Source organism: Felis catus, chromosome X (assembly GCF_018350175.1).
Source record: "Felis catus isolate Fca126 chromosome X, F.catus_Fca126_mat1.0, whole genome shotgun sequence".
Lineage (NCBI taxonomy): Eukaryota > Metazoa > Chordata > Mammalia > Carnivora > Felidae > Felis > Felis catus.
Window position 1 is genome coordinate 33038023 of NC_058386.1, and position 27546 is coordinate 33065568.

General features: G+C 42.5%; 1 protein-coding gene across 1 annotated transcript in view; it reads left to right on the forward strand.

Annotated features, from left to right (window-relative positions):
* Positions 1-27546, forward strand: part of LANCL3 (LanC like 3) — a 95730-nt gene that overhangs the window by 54080 nt on the left and 14104 nt on the right. The window contains exons 2-3 of the mRNA XM_019823420.3: positions 23185-23308; positions 26551-26748. Coding sequence (XP_019678979.2) covers positions 23185-23308; positions 26551-26748 — 322 coding nt within the window. The remainder of the gene's footprint in view (positions 1-23184; positions 23309-26550; positions 26749-27546) is intronic.

Sequence of the window (27546 nt, forward strand, 5' to 3'; positions counted from 1 at the left end):
AGAGAAAAGTCTTCCTCTCATCTCAGACTGCCAGTCTCCAGTTCTCATCCCCAGGTGCAAACAGTGTTACCTCTTTCTTGTGAATCTTCCCAGAAATACTCTGAACATCTCCACACAGATGGATGTGTGAGTAGAGGATGCTACAAACATTGACATACACCCTACTTTTTAAAAACTTATTTATTTATTTTGAGAGACAGAGAATCCCAAGCAGGCTCTGTGCTCTCAGTGCAGAACCCAACCTGGGGCTCGAACTCATGAACTGTGAGATTATGAGCTGAGCCGAAATCCAGAGTTGGACGCTTAATCGACTGAGCCACCCAGGTGCCCCATGCACCCTACTGTTTTAATCCGACCATGTATGTTGAAGAACTTTTCATGTTAACACATACAGATCTACTTTGTACCTTTCGTGGCTCAACAGTATTTCATTGTATGTGTGTACCCTCTTAACAGGCATTTTGGTCGTTTCTAGTCTTTTGCCTTTGCATATAGTGGTGTAGTGTATTATACCTATATCTTTGCACGCCTATAGCTAAGACAGTTTTTCCCCAATGTTTTATTTTTTCCAGTTTTATTGAGATATAATTGACACACATCACAGTATTAGTGTAAGATATACAGGGGTGCCTCGGTGGCCTAGTTGGTTAAGTGTCTGACTTCAGCTCAGGTCCTAATCTCGCAGTTTGTGAGTTCAAGCCCTGCATTGGGCTCTGGGCTGACAGTTTATAGCCTGCTTCGGATCCTCTGTCTCCCTCTCTCTCTGACTCTCCTCCACTCGCGTGTGCGTGTTCTCACTCTATCTCAAAAATATTTTAAAAATTAGAATATACAGTATAGTAGTTTGACTTACATATACTGTGACGTGATTATCACAATGTTTAATTAGCATCCATCATGTCTTATTGATACAAGAAAAAGAATAAAAAAAGAAAGAATTTTATCTGTCTTAAGAGCTCTTAGGATTTACTCACTTAACAACTGTCCTGTATATCCTACAGCAGTGTTAGCTGTAGTCATTACACTGCACATTACATCCCTAGTACTTATTTATCTTCTAACCCCCTTCCTCCAGGTCCCCCACCCCCTCCTCTGGTAACCACAAATCTGATCCCCTTTTCTATGGAGTTTGTGGGGGGTGGTTGTTTTTTTGCAGGGTGGGGGTTACATTCCACGTGTAAGTGAAATCACACAGCATTTATCTCTGTCTGACTTACTCCCATAGCTTAATACTCTCAAGGTCCACCCATGTTGTCACAAATGGCAGGATTTCCTTGATTTTTACGGCTGAATAATATTCTGGTGTCTATACCGTATACCACAACTTCTTTGCTATTCATCTGTCAGTAGACTTTTAGGTTGTCTCTGTGCGCTAAGACAGTTTTTGATCAGTGTTGCCAAATTCCCTTTCAGAGAGGTATCACGTATTTACCTCCCGCCTCGATAGCGTATGGAGTGCTTGTCTCCCCGCCAGTTACCTATGCTATAAATTTATTTACTCGTTTCTGCCACTCTGCTAGATTAAAAATGGTATCTAATTATAATTTGCATCTTTCTAATTGGAAGATAATTTCTGCATAAGTTGGAAGTCTTTTGCATATCATTATATGCAGATTCCTTTTTTATGTCCTTTTCTGTTTTTCCTTTGAATTGTTGCTTTTTCTCGGTTTGTAAAATGTAAAATATTAGTATCGTCTGTCGTATATTTGGCAACGTCTATGAAATCCTTCCTATGCATTTTCTTCTACCACTTTTATGATTACTTTCTAAGTATTTAAGTATCTTATCCATCTGGAAAGTATTATAAGCAATGATTGCCAAAACAATTCTATGTACATCATTACAAGTTCCAGGAGAACAGAGGCAGAGGTTTTTATTAGCTGTTGCACACCTAGTGTCTGACACCTGTATTTAGTATCAGCTGTGGCCACAATATAATGGGTAGCACATTTCTGGCATTTTCTTTGTTCTTCTTATCGACTTTCTCTGGCCTGAAGTTCGTTTTCTTTGTTCTTCTTATCAAAAGATTTCTCTGACCTGAAGTTTAGGAGAGTAAGTGTTCATACCACACTTTATTGAGGTATTAGCAGTTGGGCAGCAACAGTATAGGTAATGGTGGCAGCGAGGGAGTCATTGTCAACCTTGTCTCTATTGCTTCCTCCTTCAGAGTGCTCAGGGCTGGGGATACCCTAACAAGTGTATCAGCCTACATATAGCACCTTCCTGGCATTGCCATGTGAGGATTAGTCCCGTTTGAACTGCCTCTGGAGGAGAACCCGCTCTACCGTGTACCAGTCAAACTGAGTGGACTGGGGAGAAAGGGCTGTCCTAGTAGATTCTTTGGAATGCTCTTAGTAACTACCTGGGAGAGTACCATGTGCAGATACCCCTGGGTAGTCACAAATGGAAGTTCACTTCTACCATTAGCTTCGAGTCTGGACTTGATAGCCAGGTAGGGCTGGGTAAATTTCAACACACTACTATTTTAAAATACGTAACAAACACCTTTAAATCTCAGTGGGTTGCGACAACGAACATTGGTTTGTCCTCACTCGTGGGGTAGTTCTGTGTGGGTTCCGGTTGGCTCCATGTGTGTCCTCATTCTGTTGGGGTTATTGGTTGCCTGGAGGGTGATCTCATGGCACAAGCAGAAGTGCAAAAGGGCAAGCCAAATCATGCCACCATACTGGGCTCACCAAGATCAAGTTGAAGGGACTTCCACGTAGCTTCTGCCTATATATAGATAGAACACAACATAGGGTACTAGTAAAGATAATGGACTTTGGAGCCTGACAACACTGGGATGGCAGATATTGTTGATTGGCTATTCAAAAACCCTTTATCTCCTTTTTCTTCCAGGATGGTGGACCCTCATCTCCACAGTAGAGGCTCATAATGTCAGATACTTTTCCAGCCTCGCTTGTAGTGTAGGAAGCCATGTTACATGCTTCTGGCCAATGAGACATCAGGAGAGTTCTTCTGCCCCTGGGAAATTACTTTCCTGTTTGAGTAAGCCATTTCTCAATACCCTAGTATTCTCATCTGCAGGCAGGGGCTAGCTATAGTTTGCATTGTTGTATTACTAGTCCAAGTTACTTTGTAACAAACCATCCCAAATTTCAGCAGCGTGCAATAACAAATACTGATTTTTCTTGCGGATGATCAGCAGGAGGTGGAGTGGATCTGCTTCAGGCTACGGGTAGGGTTCAGCCCAACTCCATGTATTTCAGGACAAGACAAACTACAGGAGCATGTGTGAAGCTTCTACTACGTCACTAAGATCCCTTTGACCAAAGCAGTTCACCTGGCCAAGCGCATCAGTAGGGCAGGGAAATATGCCCCGCCCGCCATGAGAAATACTGCAGTTACATAACAAAGGTACGGATGTATAATCCTACTACAATAGAACAAGGATTTAGAACAAGAATCCAACCTTCCCCCCTTCTTAGGTGTGTGAGCATAGACAAATCACTAGTTTCTGAGAACCTTAGTTTCCTCATCTCAGGATGGCATGGGGCTCTTTGGGAGGTTGTGAAGGTTAAATGTAAACCATGTGCTACAGGAGGCCCTTAGCCAAAGTTAGCCCTGCACCCCCCCCCCCCCCCACCAAACTCAGTTTACGAAATGGGTTCCTCCCAGAACACAAGTGTATGATTGAATGCTGGTGTTCCATGAAGTTGATGCATGGATGAGAAGTCACCGAAACAAAAAGCTCCCTGAGGGAGGCAGCAAAGTGTTCATTCGTTAAATAAGCATTCATTGAACACCTGAAGTCATTATCTCAAGGTCATTGTCATGCTTTCATGCTTCAGTAAACTGTAACTTTTTCTTTTTTTTTGTGCGAGGTGAGGGGGGGGCAAATGACCCTTCACTGACTCTGACAAGAACATATGACCATTGTAATTCAGGGTTGATTTTGGCTGTTTCATAGGCTCCCTCTGCTGGAGTAAAATGGCATCTTTTTTTCTCAAGATGAAGTCCCTTTCCCTTTAATTGAAAGCAAATGTAATAAGCAATTTGCTGCATCGCTCAACTGGCTTTTCATATAGTGTTTCTGCTGCCATGTCCTAAATTTACCTGCCACAGAGCTGTAACACCAACTGGCGCTTCTTGCCTTTTCAAAACAGAGCCTTACAGAAACCACTGATTTTAAAGAATTTACCCGAAATGTGAATTGTTAATAATCAGGTTTGGATTTCCTGTGAGTAATGCCCTTGTTACTTCCATTCTAACCTTCTCAGTTATAGAACATCTGGGAGTATTATGGGAAGGCTGTGACGGGCCTATTTGGAGGTGCTTGCTAAAAGGAAATTAGCCTGAGTCACCAGGTTCATTATGTAGGTAGACTATAATTTTCTAGAGAAAAAGTGAGGATTGATGCAAAACCAACACCTTCCCTGGCAGGGGTAGCCACCCTGTCTTGGGACACGCATGTTTTCAGGGCTATCAAAATGAGATTTTATGCGACTTTATTTTTAGGAAGCCATTATTCATTACTTAATGTTTACAGAGTTTCACTTTATTTCTGGCTTGGCAGTGTGCCAAATGAGGCTCCTTTGCCTTTGTCACCTCTTTATCTTTCTAGAGTCACTTTGGGGATTTAAATGATGTAGTAGGGTATTCAGTGAGTTCTGAATTGATTGATTAAAAGCAGCTTCTATGTGGTCGTGTAGCGGGGAGTCTTACAGTAGATGCTGACTCTAACGTACGGGAGGTGCTGTTGGCACATCCATTGCTGCCGTAGCCCAAACCAGTGTTCCCTTACAGCTTTGAAACCCAAAGTATGGTCTGGCATCACGTGTGGACAGATTGGTTAAAAACGTAAAATATCAAGCCTTATCCCAGACCTGCTGAATCTGACTCTGCACCTGTACAAGATCTCCAGGGGATTCTTATGCACATTAAAATTTGAGGAGCACTGGCCTAGAGTAAGGGGAAATCGCACAGTAATGCCACCCCTGAGGTATGCAAGATAGTGCTGGCACCTCAGAATCGGCCATAGCCAGAAACAACCTTACTCCTGCACTCCACTGAGGTCTGTGACTAACACCCACGGGCCTGGAGCCAGCTCGGCTCACTAGCTCTATAGTGCCGGGCAGTGAGCCCACACCCCCTGCCCTGCAGTCAGCGTTTACTGTCCTTGTTGATTGGTGCTTGCAGACTTTGACCTCATGGACTCTGACTTCCGGGACCTACCCCTCTCCCTTCCACTGACTTAGCTGACTTTCCTAGTGATTTATCACAGGTCTTCTGTGGCCCAAACTCCTACTTCCCAGCTGGGATGTCGCCAGGCCTAAGTGATGACACATGTTGTTGTTGAAACCGTATTAAAAGACCCCATGAGTCATCAACTAAACCCTTAGTCATAACTTTTAAAATCTCAGACGATCGAAATTCAACTTGAAGTACCTTACTTTTAAAAGAGGGGCACCAATAGGGATCAAATACCATGCCATGATTTCTGGGATATTCCTGCTCCAAATGCATACCTCGAATCTGATCATGAGGAACACTGTACACATCCTAATTGAGGGATATGCAATAAAATAAATTGCTTGTACTCTTTAAAAATGTCAAAGTCAAGAAAGACAAAGGCTGAGGATCTGTTCCAGATAATGAAGTCTAAAGGACATGACAGTCAATGCAATGTGTGATTCTGGATTGGATCCTGTAACAGGAAAAAAAAAATCCTTAAGGGGAATTATGTGGGAGTATTAGAAAAATTTACACATGGGCTGTAGATTAATAGTGTTGTATCAGTGTTCAATTTCCTGATTTTGCTAGTTACACTGTGGTCAGATAAGAGAATGTCCTTGTTTATGGGAAATATACACTCAAGTACTTTGAGGTAAAGGGGCATCATCTCTGCAACTTACTCTAAAGTGCCCCCTGAAGAAACAAAACGAAAAAGCAAACATGACAAAATGTTAACAAAACAGACTGGGCATAAATAGTATATGGGAAATTTTGTACTATTCTCATAATCTTTTGGAATTCTATACTAAAAGTTTACAAAAATAAAAGGGAGTTTTACCAACAGAATACTGGGGGACTTCACAGAATTAAAGGAAGATATGTAAGACTCGGGGCAGCACGGGTACCTTCAGAACTAGAGGTGAAGACTTGATGCCAGCTGAGCAAACTCTGATCTGGACCAACTTCTTTAACAGGGTAATGGAAACCTGGAAATTCAGAGTAAGAAAAGGGCTTTTAAGGTCCTTTAATATCTCCCATTTCATGGATGAGAAACCCGAGATCCAGACAGCAAAAGTGTCTCGCCCAAGGATTGGCAGAAAATTAAGTTTCCAACTGCAGACATTTACAACTCCTTTTCTTATTGGTTGATAAATGGATCCCTAAAGTTTGTGCTTTTCCTCATACTTTTAAGTTAGAACACGTTGAAGCAAAAACTGTATGTGAATTTATGTTCTATGAACAAACATCTAAACAAGATTCCCCCTCATGTGTTTAACCTCTCCCCCCAATTTTACCTTTAAATGTGTTTATGATATTTAAACATAAAAAGCAGTGGTAATAGTCTTTTAACACATTTTATTTGTGAAAATCAGCCAGAAGATTTGAATTTCTCCACTTATCATGTGGGTGAGTACATTCTGTCCTTTTCCATGGCATTTTTCTCACCTCATAGAATACGTCATCTTCCGGTTGAAAAATAACACTAATCTAGACTCGGTTCTTGGAAATGTCCCCGTGATTTGGAGAAACTCTGATTGCAGTCCATTTGGAAAGGATAATCTCAGGCATGTAGGGACACGTAAAAGCCATCTAGTCCCACCCATTCCTTCTAAAGGTGAAAACTGCCTGCAGTTGGTAACTCAGAGACTCTCTCCCTTCACTTCCTGCACCTGCTTCACACTAAGGAACGGATTTAAAATGGAATAGTATCTATTTATGTATATTGAAATAATTATCTTCGACATCACTTCTGAAATAGCGGTATAGTTAGAGAAAACAGAGCTCCTTTAATCATCCTTCCTATAATCCTGTATTATCTGTATAGAAGAGGCATTTGTGTAGTGGTTGGATAATGAGTCTGGGAGCCGATAAACCTGCCTTGACCAATTACCTCCATGACAGCTTTTGAAATAGAATTCAAATCCTAGCTGAAGGATCCTACGTGATGGAGTGCAAAATTGAATATATATATATATATATATACAGTGGCTTAGTGTGTGGTGAGAAGCAATGAATTAAAACAGAATTAAGTATGCTTTCCATCACCTGTGTTCAGACACGATCATGAATGGCTAACATAAATTTTTCAGAGAATATGGATTCCAAAATTCACTATGGTGACAGACACTGTTGCCTACTAGATATCCATTTTCCACACCATCCTTACTAACAGAACTGTAATCTTGTTTGACGTAGCATTGTTCTCAGATAATTACTTGATTTTCCAACCTCTCTGTCAAGGTGGCTAAATCAATCAGTACTAGCTAATAATAATGTCAATGTAAGTCTACTCGGGAGTTCTGGGAAACCTTTTCCTTTCCTGATTATTTATATATATATAAAGAAGAATGGATATGAGTGGTGCCGCCCTTCCCCATTTCTTCCTGCTTTGGATATAAACATGGTGTCTGGAGTTACAGCAGCCATTTTGTACCTTTGGGCCAACATGGGGGAAGGAAGAAAGAATTGGGACATTCTGGCTGATTCCCAGTAATCACTGATTCACAAATCACTGATCACAAATCACTGAATAGTATCAGCAGCCCACCACTTCCAGACTTTGTTATATGAGAAAAATAACCTTTTATTTGATGAAGGCACTGGAAGTCAGGTTTTCTAAAAATTTAACTTAAATACATCACTGATACAAGTATTGTAGATCCTTCTGAGGAAGTCTAGCTAGCTCAAAATAACCCCAGTTCTCTGTGAAAACCCTATCCTGCCCCCTCTCTGACTGGACTTTTGCACCCATGTTGAGGCAGTTGGGGTAAATGTACCTGGCCGAGGCTGAGCCAATCACATTATCTCTCAGGAATTTGAAATTGGGTTTCATCGGTTCTACTTGATCTTGCAGTGTGGCTAAATTTGAGGAACGTTATAAAACTAGGAAGCCGGTATGTGTTATGGTGTGATGGGAGGTCATCGTCAGCCATAGAGAGGTGGAAAAATGGGTCTGTGGAAAGTGAAAGAGTGAGGCAGAGACCAATGTCACCAAGATGGAGAACACTACCTGGGGCCTGGTGCACTTCTGGGTCCAAGTATTAGTCCCTTCATAGGTTTGGCTGCCTATTCCAGGAGCGGCTCCAGCTTCCTTCCAGAGAGCCAAGCAGCCCTTGGAGAAAGAAGTGAAATCCAGCCTCCACATTTTGGTCACTAAGCCTTAACTGCGGGTTGCATCATCCCAGAGATAATGTGCTTCTTTATGCAATTCGTTTGCCAGAAGGGAGCACACCATTTTTAATTTCATACAAGATTTAAGAAAGCCCTTCTTGGGGCGCCTGGGTGGCGCAGTCGGTTAAGCGTCCGACTTCAGCCAGGTCACGATCTCGCAGTCCGTGAGTTCGAGCCCCGCGTCGGGCTCTGGGCTGATGGCTCAGGGCCTGGAGCCTGTTTCCGATTCTGTGTCTCCCTCTCTCTCTGCCCCTCCCCCGTTCATGCTCTGTCTCTCTCTGTCCCAAAAATAAATAAACGTTGAAAAAAAAAATTAAAAAAAAAAAAAAAAAAGAAAGCCCTTCTTCAGGATAGCTAGTAAGGTTAGTGTCTTATAATCAAAGGATCTTGACATTCAGACAAAATGTATTAACAAACAGCTAAACCATTTGTTCTAGTGTTGGGCAAATACGCTCATTGTTCAATACCCTGATTTATTTTGCTTTTTAAAATGAAAGCATAGGGGCACCTGGGTGGCTCAGGCGGTTAAGCAGCCGACTTCGGCTCAGGTCATGATCTCGCGGTCTGTGAGTTCAAGCCCTGTGTCGGGCTCTGTGCTGACAGCTCAGAGCCTGGACCCTGCTTCAGATTCTGTGTCTCCCTCTCTCTGACCCTCCCCCATTCATGCTCTGTCTCTGTCTCAAAAATAAATAAAAACGTTACAAAATAATAAAATAAAATAAAATGAAAGCATAGTTTCCATATAGCAACATGTACAAATCCTAAGTGCATAGTTCAATGATTTCACTGTATAACTCGCATACTCACTACCCAGGTTAAGAAAAGGAACATTTCCGGGGCGCCTGGGTGGCTCGGTCGGCTGAGCGCCCGACTTCAGCTCAGGTCATGATCTCACGGTCCGTGAGTTCAAGCCCCGCGTCGGGCTCTGGGCTGACGGCTCGGAGCCTGGAGCCTGTTTCCGATTCTGTGTCTCCCTCTCTTTCTGCCCGTCCCCTGGTCATGCTCTGTCTCTCTCTGTCTCAAAAATAAACGTTAAAAAAAAAATTAAAAAAAAAAAGAAAAGGAACATTTCCATCATCCCAGAAAGTTCCTCTATCCCAGTTAGTACCACTTGTCCCCCTCCCCCCCCAACATACACACAAAGGACACAGGGAGGTAACCACTCATCTGTAGCAGTGTAATTTGTTTTGTCTCTTCTTGAACTTCATATAAATGGAATCATACAGCAAGTACTCTCTTGTTCAACATGTTCATGAGATCCATCCATGTTGTTGCATGTATCAATAATTTGTTCTCTTTTTGTGGAGTAGCATTCCATAGTGTGAACATACAATTTATTCATTCATTTTAGGATGTTTCCAGGCAGGTCTTATGAATACAGCTTATGAGAGGCGCCTGGGTGGCTCAGTTGGTTAAGTGTCTGACTTTGGCTCAGGTCATGATCTCACGATTCGTGAGTTCAAGCCCCACACTGGGGTCTCTGCTGTCAGCACAGCACTCTCTCACACAAGTATCAAACATTAAAAAAAAAATGACTAAAGCTCATGAATAAACTCTTATGAAGAAAGCTGTTGTGGACATTCTTATACAAGTGGACCTGGGTACTTATTTCCCTCCGACACTGATGTACTATAGAAGAAGTCCAAGTTATACATCTTACATGGTAAATATATCTATTTACATAGATCTGTAGATACATATCTCACATGCATGCACCTGGATAAATTTTGTCTCTAGTTCCTTTATAGTGTAATTGGGAAACTTTATTTTGTAAGTACCTCTTCATAATTATATTTTAATGTACCTACCCACTTTACATATTAAACATGGGGCTACACTCTCAGTATTATGGGGATTCATGCTTTTTATTTAAAAATTGCTAGGGGCGCCTGGCCTGGGTGGTTCAGTCAGTTAAGCGTCCCACTTTGGCTGAGGTCACGATCTTACGGTTCATGAGTTCAAGCCCTGCATTGGGCTCTGTGCTGACAACTCAGGTTCTTGGAGCCTGTTTCAGATTCTATGTCTGTCTGTCTGTCTGTCTGTCTGTCTGTCTCTCTCTCTCTCTCTCTGCCGTTTCCCTGCTCACACTGTCTCCCTCTCAAAAATAAACATTAAAAAAAATTTAAAAATTGCTAAATGGTCAGTAGGATTTTGTGTTACAACTAATGAAACAAATTTATGGGGAGGGTACCTGGCATTAAACTTATAATTAAAAGTCTAGTCTGCGACCAGGTATAAATACAGCAAAGCTATGTGAACCACATAAGACAGTTCTTTGTTCCAAACACCTGTGCAATTTGCAATACTAAATAGTACTGGATTTGCAATGCAAAGCCCTATAAAGCACTGCCTGTGTCCCAGCATCATGAGTGGGGCTTTTTACAAAATGTGAGTGTCCAGTCGTACCCCACCTCCCATAAAATCTTGGTCTGAAGTGGGGGCTCTGTTTTTAAATCCCTTCATATAATTATATGCTATATAGTAGCTGACCAGCTCGCCATTTCTTTCCTATGTCCATCCTTAATTCTGGTGATTACCCTCAGTTGAACATCGGTGACTGTGAATGGCTTTCATTTCCTGTTACACTTTCCCCAGGCAACATGAGATGAGGCACACAATTTACTAAAGATATTTCTTTATGAAGACAGCGACATTAAAATAATAACAAATGATGCAGAGTGGCCGAATAAGACCCGTTTGGGTTAATATAGAGCACATAATTTATTCAGACTAGAATATCATCTCCACTGATGGCAGGGAGTTTTCTCTCTTGTTCAGTGATATTCTTCTGGTGAGCCATAGGAGGGCTCAATAAATATTTACAGAATGAACCCTGTATAAAGCAAGGATCTTAGTTCCTAACTTATGAGGTTATATATCCTGCTTTGCTTACTACTGGTTATATATCCCAGCTGCTCACCCCAGCTCCGTTAAGGACCAGGAAAAAGCCTCCCTAGGTCTGTTGATTAGGCAGCAACCCACTTGGAATTTGTGGGAGCTCAAATCTAACGAAGAGGACTTGGGGACCTTCTTGTCCTTAACAGAGGAAAGATGTCGATTTACTTCATTCTTCTCTCATCATCCACAGAGCCAGCTCCTCCTAAGATTCTCTATTCCTTCTCCTTCCTTTAGGAGTAAAATGAAAATCGAAACTAACCACGGAGACTCTTCTCTTTATCATGGCCACCTGATCCCTAACCAGGGATGACGGTGGCAGCTCCCTTCATGCCCAGGTCACCCAAAAGGTCCTTTTTCAATGTATCGTTTATGTAGAAAGTGATTCTAACTGAATTTTATAGTCTAGCTCTCCTAAGATCGCTGGCTAAAACTTTCTGACTGGAAACCAGAAAACAATAAACCAGAATCACTTTCCCTTTCAAGTACCTGAAAACACAATGTCAACATAACAAAAATACTTTGGACATGATCGCACAAAGGGTTCTCTACCGAAGTGAACACAAAGGGAAGGAGGAAAGTTCTACATGTATGTATAAATCATACAAATCATGAACCAGAAAGGTTGTGAGTCAGTAATGTCGTTTTATAGATGAAAACCATGAAGCAAGAGAAGTTAAATCACTTGCTCAGGGCCATATAATGACAAAGGCAGAAATTCTGAATTTCCCAGCCATGGTCAGACACCCCACCTCACCCCCACCACACCGGCTTTAGGTTTCATTTTTGTATACAGAGATGGTAGCACTTATGGTCAAACCCCCACTGCATCACACTGGTTCCTTTAGCCCCAAGGAACAGATTTATTAAAATGTATTTTAAGGTATTGGGGGAAAAAAGAAAAAAAGATCTAAGCAATTTTAAAGAACTCTGCCTTCCCTCCCCTGTTTCTCTGACCTTCAGGCCACCCATCACTCCTGCGGGCCCACGTCAAAAAGCTTGGGGAAGGAAACCCTTTTAGCTTGTTCTGTCAAAAGCATCTAGGTAAAAGAGTGATTGAGCCCTAAAATGTCACAAATTGTTCAGATACTGTTCTTCTAAGGCCATTTTTGTGAACAGCTCTCTAAAGGGACAAGGTAGGCAGTAATCACTTAAGTTGAGGTGACAATGGTTCCTGGAAAAGAAGATAATTGCTTCACAGCACTTGTTGCTAAGGCTCTCATGCACTTCCTCCCTGTCTTCCCGAATCGACCTTGAGGATTGGGGGACCTGCTGTCATGGTGGCGGATTGGAGAGTGCCCATTGTCTCTGATCTGGAGCAGGATACGTTGAAGGAGAAGGGAGATCGCCCAGGACAATGGTAGCAAAGGTGACCGTTTGTTTTAAAGGCCTGACCTCTGGGCTCTACGACAGCACTTAAGAAAGATCAATCACAACTTTGTGAGCGCAGCCAGAACTGGAAGCTGCATTTGCATTTGTCGACTTAGACAGTCAGCCTCACTTTAAAGAGCTGCGTGGCCAGGGTTTCTGTAGAAACAGAGGTACACGTGGGCAAAAATTGCTTCGCCAGGAAATGAATGCTAGCAATGCTGTTGGGTTGGCACTTTATGGCTACCCAGTTGATGGGAGTGTGGCCGTTAAGTCACCCAATGAACAGTGACTTTTAAAAAGGGAATAATTTTTCCCTCCTAACAAGAGTCTGGAGACAGGTAGTCCTGGTTGTGGTACAGATGCTCAATGATTTCCAGAAACTGCAGGATCTTTTTTCCTCCTCCATCATTTGCATGTTGGCCTTTGATCCATGTGATCATTGCCTCAGGATGCAAAATGGTTGCTGTAGTTCTAGGCCTCACACAAACATCCAAAGCACCAAAAAAAGGAGAGGCAGGTAACAGCCAAGTCCATCCACTTTATTTTCATTTATCACGAAATAATAAGCTTTCTAGGAAGCTCTTGCCCCAGCAGATATCCCCATTGATCAAAATGAGGCTACATAGCCAACCCTAGCTTCAGGGAAGGCTGAGAACTGAGTATCTGGCAAGAGACAAAAGGATTGAGATGATTGGCTGAGGCTGTTCACTATTTATAACCTGAAGCTAAATACAGTTGTCACTCTAATAAAATTGAGATCTAGTTATCAAGGAATAAGGGGGAGAATGGATGCTTAGTAGCTAACTAATGGTGGAAGGCACAAATATGTAATCAGAATTTCCTATTTGGAAAGGCATTTACTATATACTATTACTATATACTATATACTATATACTATACTATTACTATTTACTATATACCTGATTACACTCAACTACTCATCTCTATTTTCTGTACTCTCTAGCACAGTATCATGCACCCAGCAAGTACTTGAAAAAATGTCTGTTGAACCATGATTTGAGAACATTGCAATGATATATTCATTCAGCAGTGGCTTAGAGAAGGGTGTGATGTGAAATGTCAACTATGCATCCAGCCTTAATAACATACGTATGTATGTATGTACGTATGTATGTATGTACGTATGTATGTATGTGTTTAGGTGATCTCTACACCCAATGTGGGGCTCGGACTCACAGCCCTGAGATCAAGTGTCCTGTGCTCTTCCAACTGAGCCAGCCGCGTGCGCCTCATTCACTTTAGAGACATCAAGAGGCCAGAGACTATAATATTCAAGTAATCAGTGCCAAGAGGCTAAAACAATTTCTAGTTCTTTAAGCTTTCTACTTAGGAAGAAAGTACATAAGAGAATATGCATCTTGATAACATACCTAGGATAGAGGACAGGTTAAACATGCATTAACATCTCACTGCAAAGGACCTTTGGCCTAGCCTATAAGACATGAAACCACTGAAACATACCATCTCATCCACATCCCAGAATTAGAGCCCAAATAAGCATAGATAAATTTGTAAGTAGTTGTCATGAATCACAAAATAACAAAATTCTATTGCCAAAATCACATTAAAGACCATTTTGGAGCGCCTGGGTGGCTCAGTCAGTTAAGCGTTTGACTCTTGATTTTGGCTCAGGTCATGATCTCACGGTTGTGAGATCGATCCCGGTGTTGGGCTTTGCGATGGGCGTGGAGCCTGCTTGGGATTCTTTCTGTCCCTCTGCCCCTCCACCACTTGCACACGTGCACTTTCTCCCACTCAAAAACAAAAACCAAACCACCAGCTTAACTCCTTATTTTTTCACATGAGGAAACTGAGGTCCAGAGAGGTTACATGATTGGTCTAAAGTCACATAGTTAGTGAGACACTTGTCTAGAAACCAGACAAACTTGAGAGGTATTTTACAGAAGCAAAGAAACATGGTTTGGGGTAAGTGGGACCCTGTAAGCTTAAAGTTTGGGGATGAGAAAAATAAATACACACACATGAAGGGCCATCCATTACTAGTATATCAATTATAAATTACAACAACTTAGGGATGTGAGCTGACACAAGCTGGTCCTTGGGTGGAGCCTGGGGCTGAGTGGTGAGCAACAGCAGGGTTATTTTATGATACAGATCCTGAGCACAGACCCCCCCAGGCCTATGGTACTGAATGGTAGGAGTTGAGTCACTAATTAAACTTTGGATGTCTGTTTCAACTATAGCTTATGTATCAACTATAGCTTATAGCTTACAGCCTGTTTCAATTTATAGCTTATGTATCGTGCATATGCTTAATGCCAGAAATTGTGCTAAGGGTCTTTGTGGAGTCCTTGTAGCAATGCAGTGAGATGGGTAGGTCTTACTTTTGCTGCTTTTTCCAAACGAGTAAACTGAGGCTTAGAAAGTACAGCAGCCCCCCCCCCCACACTTATCCACAGGGTATACATTTTAAGACTCCCCAGTGGATGCCTGAAACCAAGATAGTACTGACCCCTATATGTACTATGCTTTTTCCCATACATACATACCTATGATGAAGTTTAATTTATAAATTAGGCACAGGAAGAGATCAATGACAAAACTAACAATAAAATAGAATTAAAACAATACATTGTAATAAAACGTATGTGAATGTGGTCTTTCTCAAAATACCTTACTGTACTGTACTCTTGTGCTGATGTGAGATGATAAACTGCCTACGTGATGAGCTGAAGAGAGGTGAATGACACAATCGTTGGGCGTCTGGGTGGCACAGTCGGTTAAGCATTCGACTTTGGCTCAGGTCATGATCTCATGGTTCGTGGGTTCGAGCCCCGCATCAGGCTCTGTGCTGACAGCTCAGAGCCTGCTTTGATTCTGTGTCTCCCTCTCTCTCTCTCTGCCCCTCGTCTGTCTCTTTCTTAAAAATAAATTCACATTAAAAAATAAATTAAGGAAGGTAGGGGCGCCTGGGTGGCTCAGTCGGTTGAGCATCGAACTTCGGCTCAGGTCATGATCTCATGGTTTATGAGTTCGAGCCCCGCATCTGGCTCTGTGCTGACAGCTCAGAGCCCAGGGCCTGCTTCAGATTCTGTGTCTCCCTCTCTCTCTGCCCCTCCCCCACTTGCACTCGCTCTCTCTCTCTCTCTCTCTCTCTCAAAAATAGACATTAAAATTTTTTTTTTAAATGACACAGGCATTGTGACTTAGCAATAGGCTACTATTGACCTGATGACTCATCAGAAGGAGGATCACTTCTTCGGGACTGAGTTTGCCCAAGGGTAACTGAAACCACAGGAAACAAAAGCTCAGATACAGAGAGCCTGCTGCGGAAGTAACTTGCTTAAACCCACCATGCTAGAAAGTGCTGAAGCTAAGTCTGGAACTCTGGTCTGTCTGATCTGAAAGCCCCTATGTTTTCTTATGCTGTGCTCCTTCTTTTGGCTCAAGAGCCAGACCCCTTCAATGCCTCGGGAACCAGAGTTTGGAATCCTGAGGAACCTTAGAGGCCACCTAGTACAGTGCTGTTCACTGGGCTGTTTCCAGACCAGCAGCATGCCCACTACCTGAGAACTTGTTAAGAATATAAGATCTCAGGCCCCAGTCCACAGCTATTGAGTCAGAATGTCTGCGGGTAGGGCCCAGGAGGCTCTGTTTTAGCTAGCTAGCTCACTAGGTGATTTTTAAGGCACACTAAAATTTAAGAAGCACTGGGTTAGTAGACAGATTCTAGTCCAGTCTCTTTATGTTAAAGATGAGGAAACAGAGTTGTGCTGACTTAACCATGGTCACTGTAGCTGAGTTGGATCTCAAGCCCAGACCTCCTGAATCCTAGTCCAGTGTGCTGTCTGCTGTGTTCTTTAGTTTCTCTATTACTGTCCCACAATATGTGCATTGGTTCCTGTCTTGGAAACACCGGGTGAGGTTCAGTAGACCTCTGACCTGACCTAGTATATCCACTCATGTGGCATATCTGGTTTCTCCCTTCCACTCCTCTGTGATTCAGACCAAAGTTGTTTATCCAGACCTGGGAATATCTTCTGTTTGGGAAGTCTTTTCCTCTTCTTCCCTTTAGCTCTTCTCCTGTCCTCCTTTTCCTTCTTCATCATGTATTATTATTATTATTATTATTATTATTACCTTGCTTTTGAAAACCATTTTGCATTCATTCAATATTTCATAGCAGTGATTCTCAAATTTTACCATACTTTGGAATCACCCAGGGAGCTTTACAAATACTGATGCCTGAGTCTCACATCCAGACAGTCTGATGTAATTGGTTGGGGGTGTGGCCAGGCCTTCATGATTTTTAAAAGCTCCCCAGGTGATTGCAGTGTGCAGCCAACCACTGGCAACTGCTTTTTTAGGAGTCTCACCATGACTGGAGGAGGTAGGTGGGGCAAGTGTTTGTGATCCCCTTTCCATAGATAAGGAAGCTCAGGCTCTGAGACATCTGGTGTCTTGCCGAAAACAATGAAATCACCTAGTGACACTTGGTGGCTTACCAGGTACTTATAATAAATCTTTAAAGCCAGCTGTCAGTCTGCAAGAATGGAGTAAAACCTGTTTTTCTTTTCTGCTTCCCAGTGTTTTTTGGGCTTGTGTTTCCTGACATGAGAAGGGAAAAGACACAACTTTGCAATGGCATCTGGGACCAAATGTTTATAACTGAAATTCCCTGCTCAATGCCTTTAATAACTCGAAGATAATCATGAACTAGCGCACCCCCCCATCCCCCCTGCCGTTCATCACCCAACATAATAATGGTCAGAGAACATCAGGAAAACCAGATGGAAGAGACTTGCTCATTCTGCACCAGCACATGTGCCCCATTTGGAGACCAATTAAGAAAATAACAAACCTGGCCACATTGGCTAAGGGAACTCTCCACTGGGGTTTGCAAATTTGAGCACGTGTTTCCCATGCACGGTATATTGGAAGAGAATTTCCCATTGGTGTTTGCTTCTCTTTTCTGGGTATCCTGATCATTTAAATTATGGTGTGCAGTGTTCTTGGCTGGTGCTCCCTTTTATTTCCCTGGATGTCTCTGGGAACTTCCTATAGTTCCTTCAGTCTAATTTCTCACCCTTCGCAGGAGAGATCGTCTGCTGCAACCAGCCTCTCTGTTCCCATAATGCCTTGCTCCTTCAGGTGTGTTCCCTGCACCAGCAGCCACAGCAACAACATTACCACCTGGGAGCTTATTAGAAATGTAGAATCCCGGTCCCATCCCAGACCCACTGACTCAGAATCTGCGTTTTAACAAGAACACCGAGTAATTGGCACATGGTGGTTTGAGAGGCGTTGCCCTAATACCCAGAGTTTTTCCCCCATCATCCCGCAGTTTAAAATGCTCTCCCTCCTGGCTACTTTCATTTATCCACTTCCTAATTGTCCTTCAAAGCTTAGCTCGGATCCCTCTCCATCTGTGAGTCCCCCAATATTTATTCCCTCCACCTTACCGCTATAGGTCATGACTTTTAGAATTTGAACCAATATTGAATGTTTCGTTATTTAAATAGTTCGTGTATTATTAGCCTAATTATTAAGATTACTTCTCCCCCCGAAGTGCCTTGCACGGGCTTTGCACAAACATGAATTGTTCCGTTCATCAAGATCTATTTCCTGCTTGAAAGCTGTCCTTAGCCCTATCCTTTCTCTTTAAGCTCCTTCTACCTTAAAGGAGCTTCCCTGAGTTTTTGTCCCCTCAGCACCTGAAGTAAATCTCCACCCACTCCAGAGATTTTGTGAAGCCCTGGCTCTTCTCTGTAACCTAGTGGGTTCCAACCAAACCACAATTCCAAAAAGTCATAAAAAGTAAAAAAACAAACCAAAAAACAAAAAAACAAAAACCTAACCAATTGTGGATATTGACTTTCTCCAGAAAAGTTTCCCTAACTTTTTCATTTGAAATTATTTGGACTGGGCATTTTTAAAAAGAAGTTTCCTTTTGGGGTTGGGATGTTTTTCCTGCCTTACGATGGTGCCCATGGGAAACTTAGGATTGTCTCTGGCTCTCTCGTGGGATGTGCCATGAAGTGTTCTCTCTTTTACTGCCCCAGACCCTGAGGCAAGAGACACATCTTTGAGGCTACCATCTCCCCAAATTGCAGAAGGGAGCAGGGGCACATATCCTAGCTACCTATAAATCCCAAGACCTATCCCGGGGATTGGAGGCTCTCTCCTGAGGCTTGGCACAAGGGGGTGTAGGAAGGAGAGCAGGAGCTCCAAACGAACTTTGAACTTCCTGGTTTCCTTTCTGCGTCAACTTTTCCTACCGTGAACAGCTTTTAGTTCCATCTTGACCCTATATGTCCTTCAAGTCTACTGTTTATGGTATCAACTTAAAGTTCAAAAATACCCAGGTTCTAACAACTCAAAAACCTTTTCCTCAAAGCTGTGGTCCATGGTTATCAAGTCCTTTTAATGTTCACAGGTGGTCAAATGGCTTGTTTCTTTTCTCTGGGAAGAAGCCTCTGCCAGCACATATGGTAGTCAAAGGATTGGAGTCAGATAAATTGCTGATGAAAACACCAAAATTAGTATAAGATTTAGTCTGCTACATATTGGTGTGATATAGGAGTGGCTTTCTGCATTCCATGTAGATGGGCAATCACATACTCAGGACGTTTTGGACTGTTGGTTACTGACATTGGCACTGGCTGATCTCTAGCTGTAGCAGGACTGCCACTTCAGAGGGTCTGTGGGTAGGAGACTTGCCCTGGAAGGATATGTGTGGTGAAGGAAGCTTTCTATGGCTTGGTTCATCTCATAGATTTCCTTAATGAAAATCTCTCTTCCACATGGAGGTGGTTCAACCACCGCACAACCTTCAGGTCGGGCCAGGAAACATAGCGTGGGCCTTATTGTTCTCTGTCTCTTCAATCTCAGAGTCCAGCCCAACAGGACTAGTTCACAACAGACACCTGTTTGAAAGCCAGTGAAGGGCATCAGCTAAACTAATGAAACTGCTTAAATCAAACCACAGCTGACTTGCTTTGTATTTTTGAGATATTGTAATTTATTTTAATTCAGTGTAAAAAAGCAATTAAAGAACCAAATCCATCCAAGATATCAGTACACACATAGGCCTTAGGTGCTACAAATACAGGAGAGGGAGTTTGGGTTTGTTTTGGTAAATGCCTAATGGGCAGGGAGCCCCTTTTCTTCCATCCCGTCACTCCCCCTCCCCCCACCACCCACCCCACCCCGAAATGTCACTTCCTCATTCCGGGGCCTCTGCATCTCAGAAGCACAGTGGCCATCTTCTCAGAGGTAGAATGTGTGCTCACGTGGGTGTTCCTGTGTGTCAGGTGCAGGGATGGAAGAATGCCGGAGGAAGCAGACAGATGCGGTCACGTCTCTTCTTTCTGTGCTGTTTGCTCAGGGGGAAGAAAAAGAGCACACTCTTCATCTGTGTTCCTCCTCCACACACCTTTAATGAGCACTGTTTTCAGTTTTTATTTGCTCATCAATAAACCCAAGGGTAGGTCTTGTCTGTTCCCAGAGATAAAAAACTGCATGCATAACTGGTCTTTATCCAGCCAAACAAGCACAGTTTCTCTTTGTTTGTCACAGTGTTTCAGGGAGATAAGAGGAAACCACCCAGACATGATGCACAGACCCAGGAGGTTTTGAAATCCTTTGTAAACTCATGCTCTATTCTGAGCTGTGGATTAGTGATGGAAAGAAAGGAAGAGGGCATCACATATAACCTAAGTTGATTTTGCTCCTAGGTTTAAAACAAGCAGGTGAATCCCCCCGCCCCCCCCACACACACACGCAAAGAGACAGAGAGAGGGGAGAGAGAGAGAGAGAGAGAGAGGAAATCATTAATAAATGTTCAACTGAGGAAAGAATAAGCTGATTCAATTATTAGCACAGAAGTAAAAATAGGGAGAATTTTAGTAATTCAAATGAGAATATACCCTGAAAATAGTGGACCTTTTTCCTATCACAAAAACTTTCTGTCTTATGGATTCAGACCAATATTGGCAGACAGGATCTAAGTTCAGTTGAAGAGCCACATATATTGCCAAGAAAACGTGGGCTGGGACCAGGTTAGAATCCTATTTTAAATTTTTTTCTAATGTTTATTTTTGAGAGATCAAGAGAGACAGAGAGTGAGTGGAGGAGAGACAGAGAGGGAGACACAGACTCTGAAGCAGGCTCCAGGCTCTTAGCTGTCAGCACAGAGCCCAATGCAAGGTTCGAACCCATGAACTTCAAGATCATGACCTAAGCTGAAGTTGGACACTTAACCGACTGAGCTACCCAGGTGCCCCAAGGTTAGAGTCCTATTAAGCCCATGCCTTTTGAGGCTTTTGCAGGTTTCTGAGAGCAAGGCAGCCTAGAGGGGTTGATGTGAGACTGGTGATGGAAGCTATTAAGTAGAGTAACACTAATAATAAACATAAGATCAGTTGGCACCGATAGAAAGGCACAAAGGAAAAGATGTTTTTAATAGCAAATGAAAGTTTGGGGTAGCAATTTGAGTAGATGCAGGAAATCTCCTAGGAAATCATCTAGGAGAAATTTGCTATTGAGCTCTGGAAAAACCCAAGGTTGAGCCCTGAAATGATGGTGGGAGGGCCTGGGAGGATAGAATCGTCAGGAATTTAAGGCAGAAAGGAGAATACCCAAAAGACAAAGATAGGTAGCTAATGGAAGGAAAACTTAAGTTGAAAGCCACAACACCATTGCTTCAGAGCAACCAGGTAGAAAATGAGGAGATAGTGAAGTCTTAGTGAAGCTGAATGGTGCTTCATGGTCTGTGACACATATTCTGCATTACTGTCTCTTTCCACCCTTAGGCTCATGAACTTAAATTGCCCTATGGTAGACTTTTGACTATATCTCATCTCCAGTTCTGGATAGTGAATTCCCTGTAGGGAAAAGATATGTCCCAGGCTTTCTAGAATTTCCCCTGTAGTACCGAGTATGGGGCCTCACTGGAATAGTAGCTCAGTAAGTGTTAATTGGCAGAATTAATTAGTTAATGAACAGCCTCCTCTTTAAGAAATTAATTAGGTAATCCCAAATTAAATGCTAGATTTGAGGAGCCAAAACCTGGATTATATGTTACCCTTCTCATGTTGAGTAAGTCAGAGGAGCAAAACCCTGCAGAAGGAAAGAGAGAGAGGAAGAGAGGAAAGAAAGGAGGGAGGAAGGAAGAAAGGAAGGAAGGAAGGAAAAGAAAGAAATCATTAGTACTTTAGTTCAGAAGGAATCGGTGAGTATAATGCTAGATATCGGGCAAAAAGATTTGAGGTGTGAGTCTTAGGAGAGAGGCCAAAATAGAATGGACTTTTCCTTGATCATTGATTCATTCAATCAGGCCAAGGCTGAACTTTAGGTGATTTTTGGAGGGGTGGGTGTGGAGGTGAGCAGTGGCCATGGTTACTCTGGCTAGTAATTTTCTGCTGCAGGTTTGTGTTTTTGGAAGGTTGACTTTGTGAAAGCAGAGGTCTTGTCTACCTTGTTCGCTGTCATACCTCCAGCATCCAGAACAGCTCTCTTGCCATATAGTAGGGACTTAAGAAATAATTGGGGAAAGAAGAGAAAAAGGGAGGGCTCTGCTTTTCATGCAAGTAAACCTGACACTCGCTCCCTTATGGGTTACCAAAGGCCCCCTCAGGTTCTGTGTTAGCAATCAAAGATACCAAAAAGGTGAGATGCCACAGTCTTTGCCCCCAAATAAGTGATCGTCTAGTGGAGAGAGAGGGAGGGAGAGACAGAGAGAAACATAGCAGGTGGTTAAGTGCTCCTGCAAAGAGTCATGGTAAAGATAGAGTGGGCCAAAGGGAGCAGGGAGCATCTCATCTGCCCTGAGGAAGAGTGGGCAGCAGAAAACATCTCAATCCTGAGCAGAATCCTAATAAACTCAACGAGGCTTTGTAGGCTTGAGAACGTTTTAATCTCTATAGTCCTAAAACGGACTGTGGGTATATTGAGTCAACTATGGAAGACGGCGAGTCATTGCATTTTAGCCATTGTCTATTCAGGGTCATTTTGCTACTGAAAGTTATTTTGCCTTGGTGCCCACTGGACTTTGGTTTCATTCCGGGAATGCAAAGGCTACAGTGAGTCTGTCATGCGGCAGCGTCTCATAGAATTGTGGCTTTATAAGCGCAGTCTAAATGACACAGACCGAAGGCCCATTGTCTGGTCCAGACCTGCACCACACACTGGGAGTAACAGCTTTGTTAAGCATGATGGGTTAGGCCCAGTCTTTGTTCTTTTCTGAGCACTTTCTCCTTCCAATGACAAGGATTAATGATACAACCACTGTAAAGTGGTCTTTGCATTTTATAAAAGCCTTTAGCAATAAAAGTGCATGTTTCCCCATCAACACAGCAAATTTCCTGAAGAGGGTGGATAAACTTGACAACAGAAAGAGCATCAGTTGTTTGAAAAAAAGTTCTGGCTGGCTAAGCTTATTTACACATAGGAAAAGGATGTATGGGGTGGGGGGTGGATATGCTGATGAACTCTTTAACAAGAAAATCCAGGGTCTGAGGAAAAAAGAAGATCCTGATTGGACTTCTGCTTCTTGATTTCCTTACACAGGTACTGAGCCCAGCACAGATCAAATCAATTTGTCAGGCGATTCTGGACTCTGGGAAGCAGTACGCCATGAAAAAAAGGAAGCCATTCCCTCTGATGTACTCTTACTATGGAACTGAATACTTGGGTGAGTGAAGGTGTTGTTGGCAAAGTCCTGTAGGAAGAAGGGAGTCCCTGATACCCTCACTGACTACAAACTAGATTTTTGGGGGGGGGGCATAGGTCATTCCTCTTCATTTCACTAGAAACACTTTAAAATGCCACTTGAAAACAAATACTGATAGATACTACAAATCACAATTAAATGTTTGTTTTCATAGCTTGACAGAAGGGCAGCTATTGTAATGATTACTTTTACTGATGACTAAAATCTTTATTCTAGATCGTGAGTTCATTGGCTGAATTTCACTGAAAGTTTGTGAACAGTTTATACGCTCATTGCCAATAGTGCCAATGCACAGGGAAACACAATGAAGCCAGTAAAAGTTTCAAGTGTTTAATGCTAGTGGGTTACTAACAGACTGCTTACTGAATCACAACGGCCCCTTTTGAGCTAGAAGGCATGTAAAGTGAAAATTACTTACTCCCCTTTTGAATCTTTCAGTGGCTCCCTGAAAGAGAGTCCTGAGCATGACTTGCAAGGCCATTTGTAGATTCCTGTTCCCTTCTCCAAACTCACGCTTTATCTCCCTCCCTTTTCTGGGTCTGTGCAGCATAATCTCCTCCAAGCCAAGTGTTCTCATATCTTCAGAATCTCTGTGCCTCTTCCTTTTGCCTAGAAGGCCCAGCCTCCTCCGACCCCTTCAATTCTCTGTAATACTTCTACACAGACTTCAAGACTGATCAGACATCACCAGAGCTATTGAGAAACTTGGTGCTTTTGGAAAATGGGTCTATTGAATCCTCTCTGGAAAAACAGTCACATGTTTCAGGTTGTGCCCTGAAGCAAAATTGGCCTGCCAAGTGTGGTCACCCTGCCACACTTATATTGGAGCCCTTATCACATCACACTCTATTTAGTGGCTTACCTGTCCCACCGCCTCAGCCAGGTTTGTGCACCTTCAGGATGTGGACTTTTGCTTACTTATCCTTGTGATCCCTGGTCGTCTACCAAGAACCTGTGCCTAATGAGGGTAACCAAATGAATGAGTGAATAGCTGATGAATAACTTCAGCAATGAGCATGTGGACTGGGAGTTCTCTGAGAGACTTCTCAAAGAACCTTTAAGTTCCTGACTGAGTTTCTCTAGAATCAGACCTTGAGACAAGGATTTGGGTATAAATGGCTTGACCCTAGAAAGTGTTGCTAGAGGAATGAGGAAGCGAGAGTACAGAAAAAGGTTAATAGAGGATGTAATAGTGAGCAACTGTGGATAACTCAGGCTTGGTCCCACTGGGGTCCCTGAAGGCTGTATAGAATGTGCCTCAGAATTATCCCACCTAAATGATGAGGAAACTGGAGTATTCATCCACCAACTCCCTGCTTCATGGGTTGAGGGTCTGCTCCCAGACCTGCTAATTCCCTAGGACTTCCACCCTGCTCCTGTGGGCTGGGCATACCCTGTGGCCAGAGAAAGCCTCAGGCAGAATGATAAATGCTTCAGATGGAAGGTGAGGAGGAGGATAGGTGCACCAGAATGGTGAGTGTAGATGAGGTGATGGGCAGGACACTGACAGTGTCTGCTAGAGTTCCTTAATAGAACTATTCTTTCCATTTTTTCATCTTTTTAGAGAAATTAACATTCTAGACATTTACATGTATAGCACAAACCAGATGGCTATCTGATGCATAAATATTTTCCTGAAAAGGAAGCTTTTTTTTTCCCTAACAATTTAAAAGCCATTGAAAGAAAGGCACCTTCAAGTATTACAACTGAATTTTAAGAAGAATCATCTTTGACGGGATAAAACTGTAAGGCCTTTTTTGGGCAGTCAAGAGTTCCGAGGGCCTGAGTGTAAAGAGAAAGCTTCACAGTTACAGAGTTGAGTTTAAAGAACAAGCCCTCCAAATATATTGAACCCAGCACCTCCCACCAACCAGCATTCTACTCATTAGGAATGAGTGAAAACCCCTGCAGGGCTGGGCTGACTTTTACCTTTGTTGAGCTAGCTCCTTCTCTGAAAGCAGGCTCAGGCCTTTGCTAGTACAGTACCCTATGCTGGAACTCCTAGGAATTTTTCAAGACTTGCTCAGATGACACTACCTGTGTAGACAGAACCTCAAGTGCCCCCTCAGATCCTCCCATGATTCTCTGTTAGCTCCTGGTACACATCTCTCATAACAGCATTTATCACTTCATATTCTATTTGTCTATTTATGAGTCTGGCTTTCTCACTGTACCATATGGGGAGGTCTTCAAGAATCAGACCAAGTCACATGCATCTGTGTACCCCCAGGGTTTAGACAGTGCCCGATATACAGTGCTAAACGTGAAGGATTAAGTAAATTAATACCCGTTATTAGTGTTTAACTTTACAGAAGAAGGGATTTAGTCTGTTTTGTTCATTCATTTATCTTCAACACCGAGAACAGTATCTGGTACGTATTAGGTGCTTAATTCTGATGTGTTGAGTGAATGAATGAATGTTTAGATACCTGGAACAAATTATTTTTAAGCACCGTAGGAGGATTTTCATAAAAGCTGTTGGTATGTTAATTACAAAGTTTAAATTTTTTTAATGTTTATTTGTTTTTGAGAGAGAGAAAGACAGAATGCAAGCAGGGGAGGGGCAGAGAGAGAGACACACAGAGGATCTGAGGCAGGCTCCAGGCTCCGAGCTGTCGGCACAGAGCCTGACGCAGAGCTCGAACTCAGGAACCGTGAGATCATGATCTGAGCCGAAGTAGGACGCCTAACTGACTAAGCCACCCAGGTGCCCCACCTTTCTTTAAAAAATTTTTTAAATTACATTTTATTTTTTTATGTTAATTGAAAAGTTTAAAAAAATCTTTTCTCTAAAACAGGGGTTGTCACTAACTATTTTTCTATAAAGGGATAGACAATAAAGATTTTAGGCTTTGTGGGCTATATGTCTCTGTCACAAACACAGCTCTGCCACTGTAGCACAAAAGGAGCCATAGATAACACACAAATGAATGAACGTGGCTCTATTTCAATAAATCTTTATTTACAAAAACAGGCAGTGAGTCAGATGTGGCCTGCAGGCTGTAGTGTGCTGATCCCTGTTCTAACATATGCTCCCCAGAAGCCTAGTTCTTAGGAGCTTTATTATTATATGATATTATTATATGACTGTGTGTGCTTTCACATAATATTGCCATTCATTTTTTTATACTCTGTCCCTTCACTAAACAAAATGGCTCTCTTCCCAATTGTGTGAATTAATTATGCTTTGTGTGTTGATATAGGAGCGGCTCATGGCCTGTCGTCCATTCTCCAGATGCTTCTTTCTTACCACGAGCACCTCAAGCCCTCAGATCAGGAGCTGGTATGGCAGAGTGTGGACTTCCTCATGGAGCAGGAGCAGAACTGCAACTGGCCACCTGAGCTTGGCGAGGCCATCGAGAGGGAGAATGAGCTGGTGCACTGGTGCCATGGCGCCCCAGGTCTCACCCACGCTATTATCTGAAAACATTGCCTTTCACTGGGCTTAGCCAAAGAGAGGTGTTTTTCTCTGAGAAGTGACGGTATTTCTCATCTATGCGATGACTACATGAGATTGAAAGGTCAAGATGAAACTTGTCAAAGCTAAAAAAGTCTTGATCCGTAAAGGATCTCCAGGACTGATCGTGTAGTTTTAAAAATACATGATCAGTGTCTATTTGTATATAAATTAAACTAGCACTGTCCAATAAAATATAAGATGAGCCACATATGAAATTAAATTTTTAGTAGCCTCATTAAAATGTAAAAAGACACAGGTGAAATGAATCTCAGTAAGATATATTTTATAACCCAACACACCCCAAGTATTATTTCAACATGCAAACAATTTAAAAATTAAGCTGTTTTATACCTTTTTCATACTAAAGTCTTGGAAACCCAGTGCATATCTTATACTGATACCCCATCGCAATTCTGACTAGCCACATAGAAAGTACTTAATAGGTACATTGGACAGTGTGGATCTGGAGGCTGCTAGTTCAAAATGTGGTCCCTGGACCAGTGGCATGGGCAACATGGAGCTGGTTAGAAATGCAGAGCTTCAGGCCCCACCCCAGACCCACTGAATCAGAATCTGCACGTTCACGAGATCACTGCGTAATCTATATGTGCATTAAAGTTTGAGATGCACCATTCTATAATTCTTCAAATGAGGATTTTCATCATTACCTCATAAAAAGTCTAGAGAACTGAGAAGCCATTTGCAGTGAACTCTCTGGAATTGAGCCTAGAAACTTATC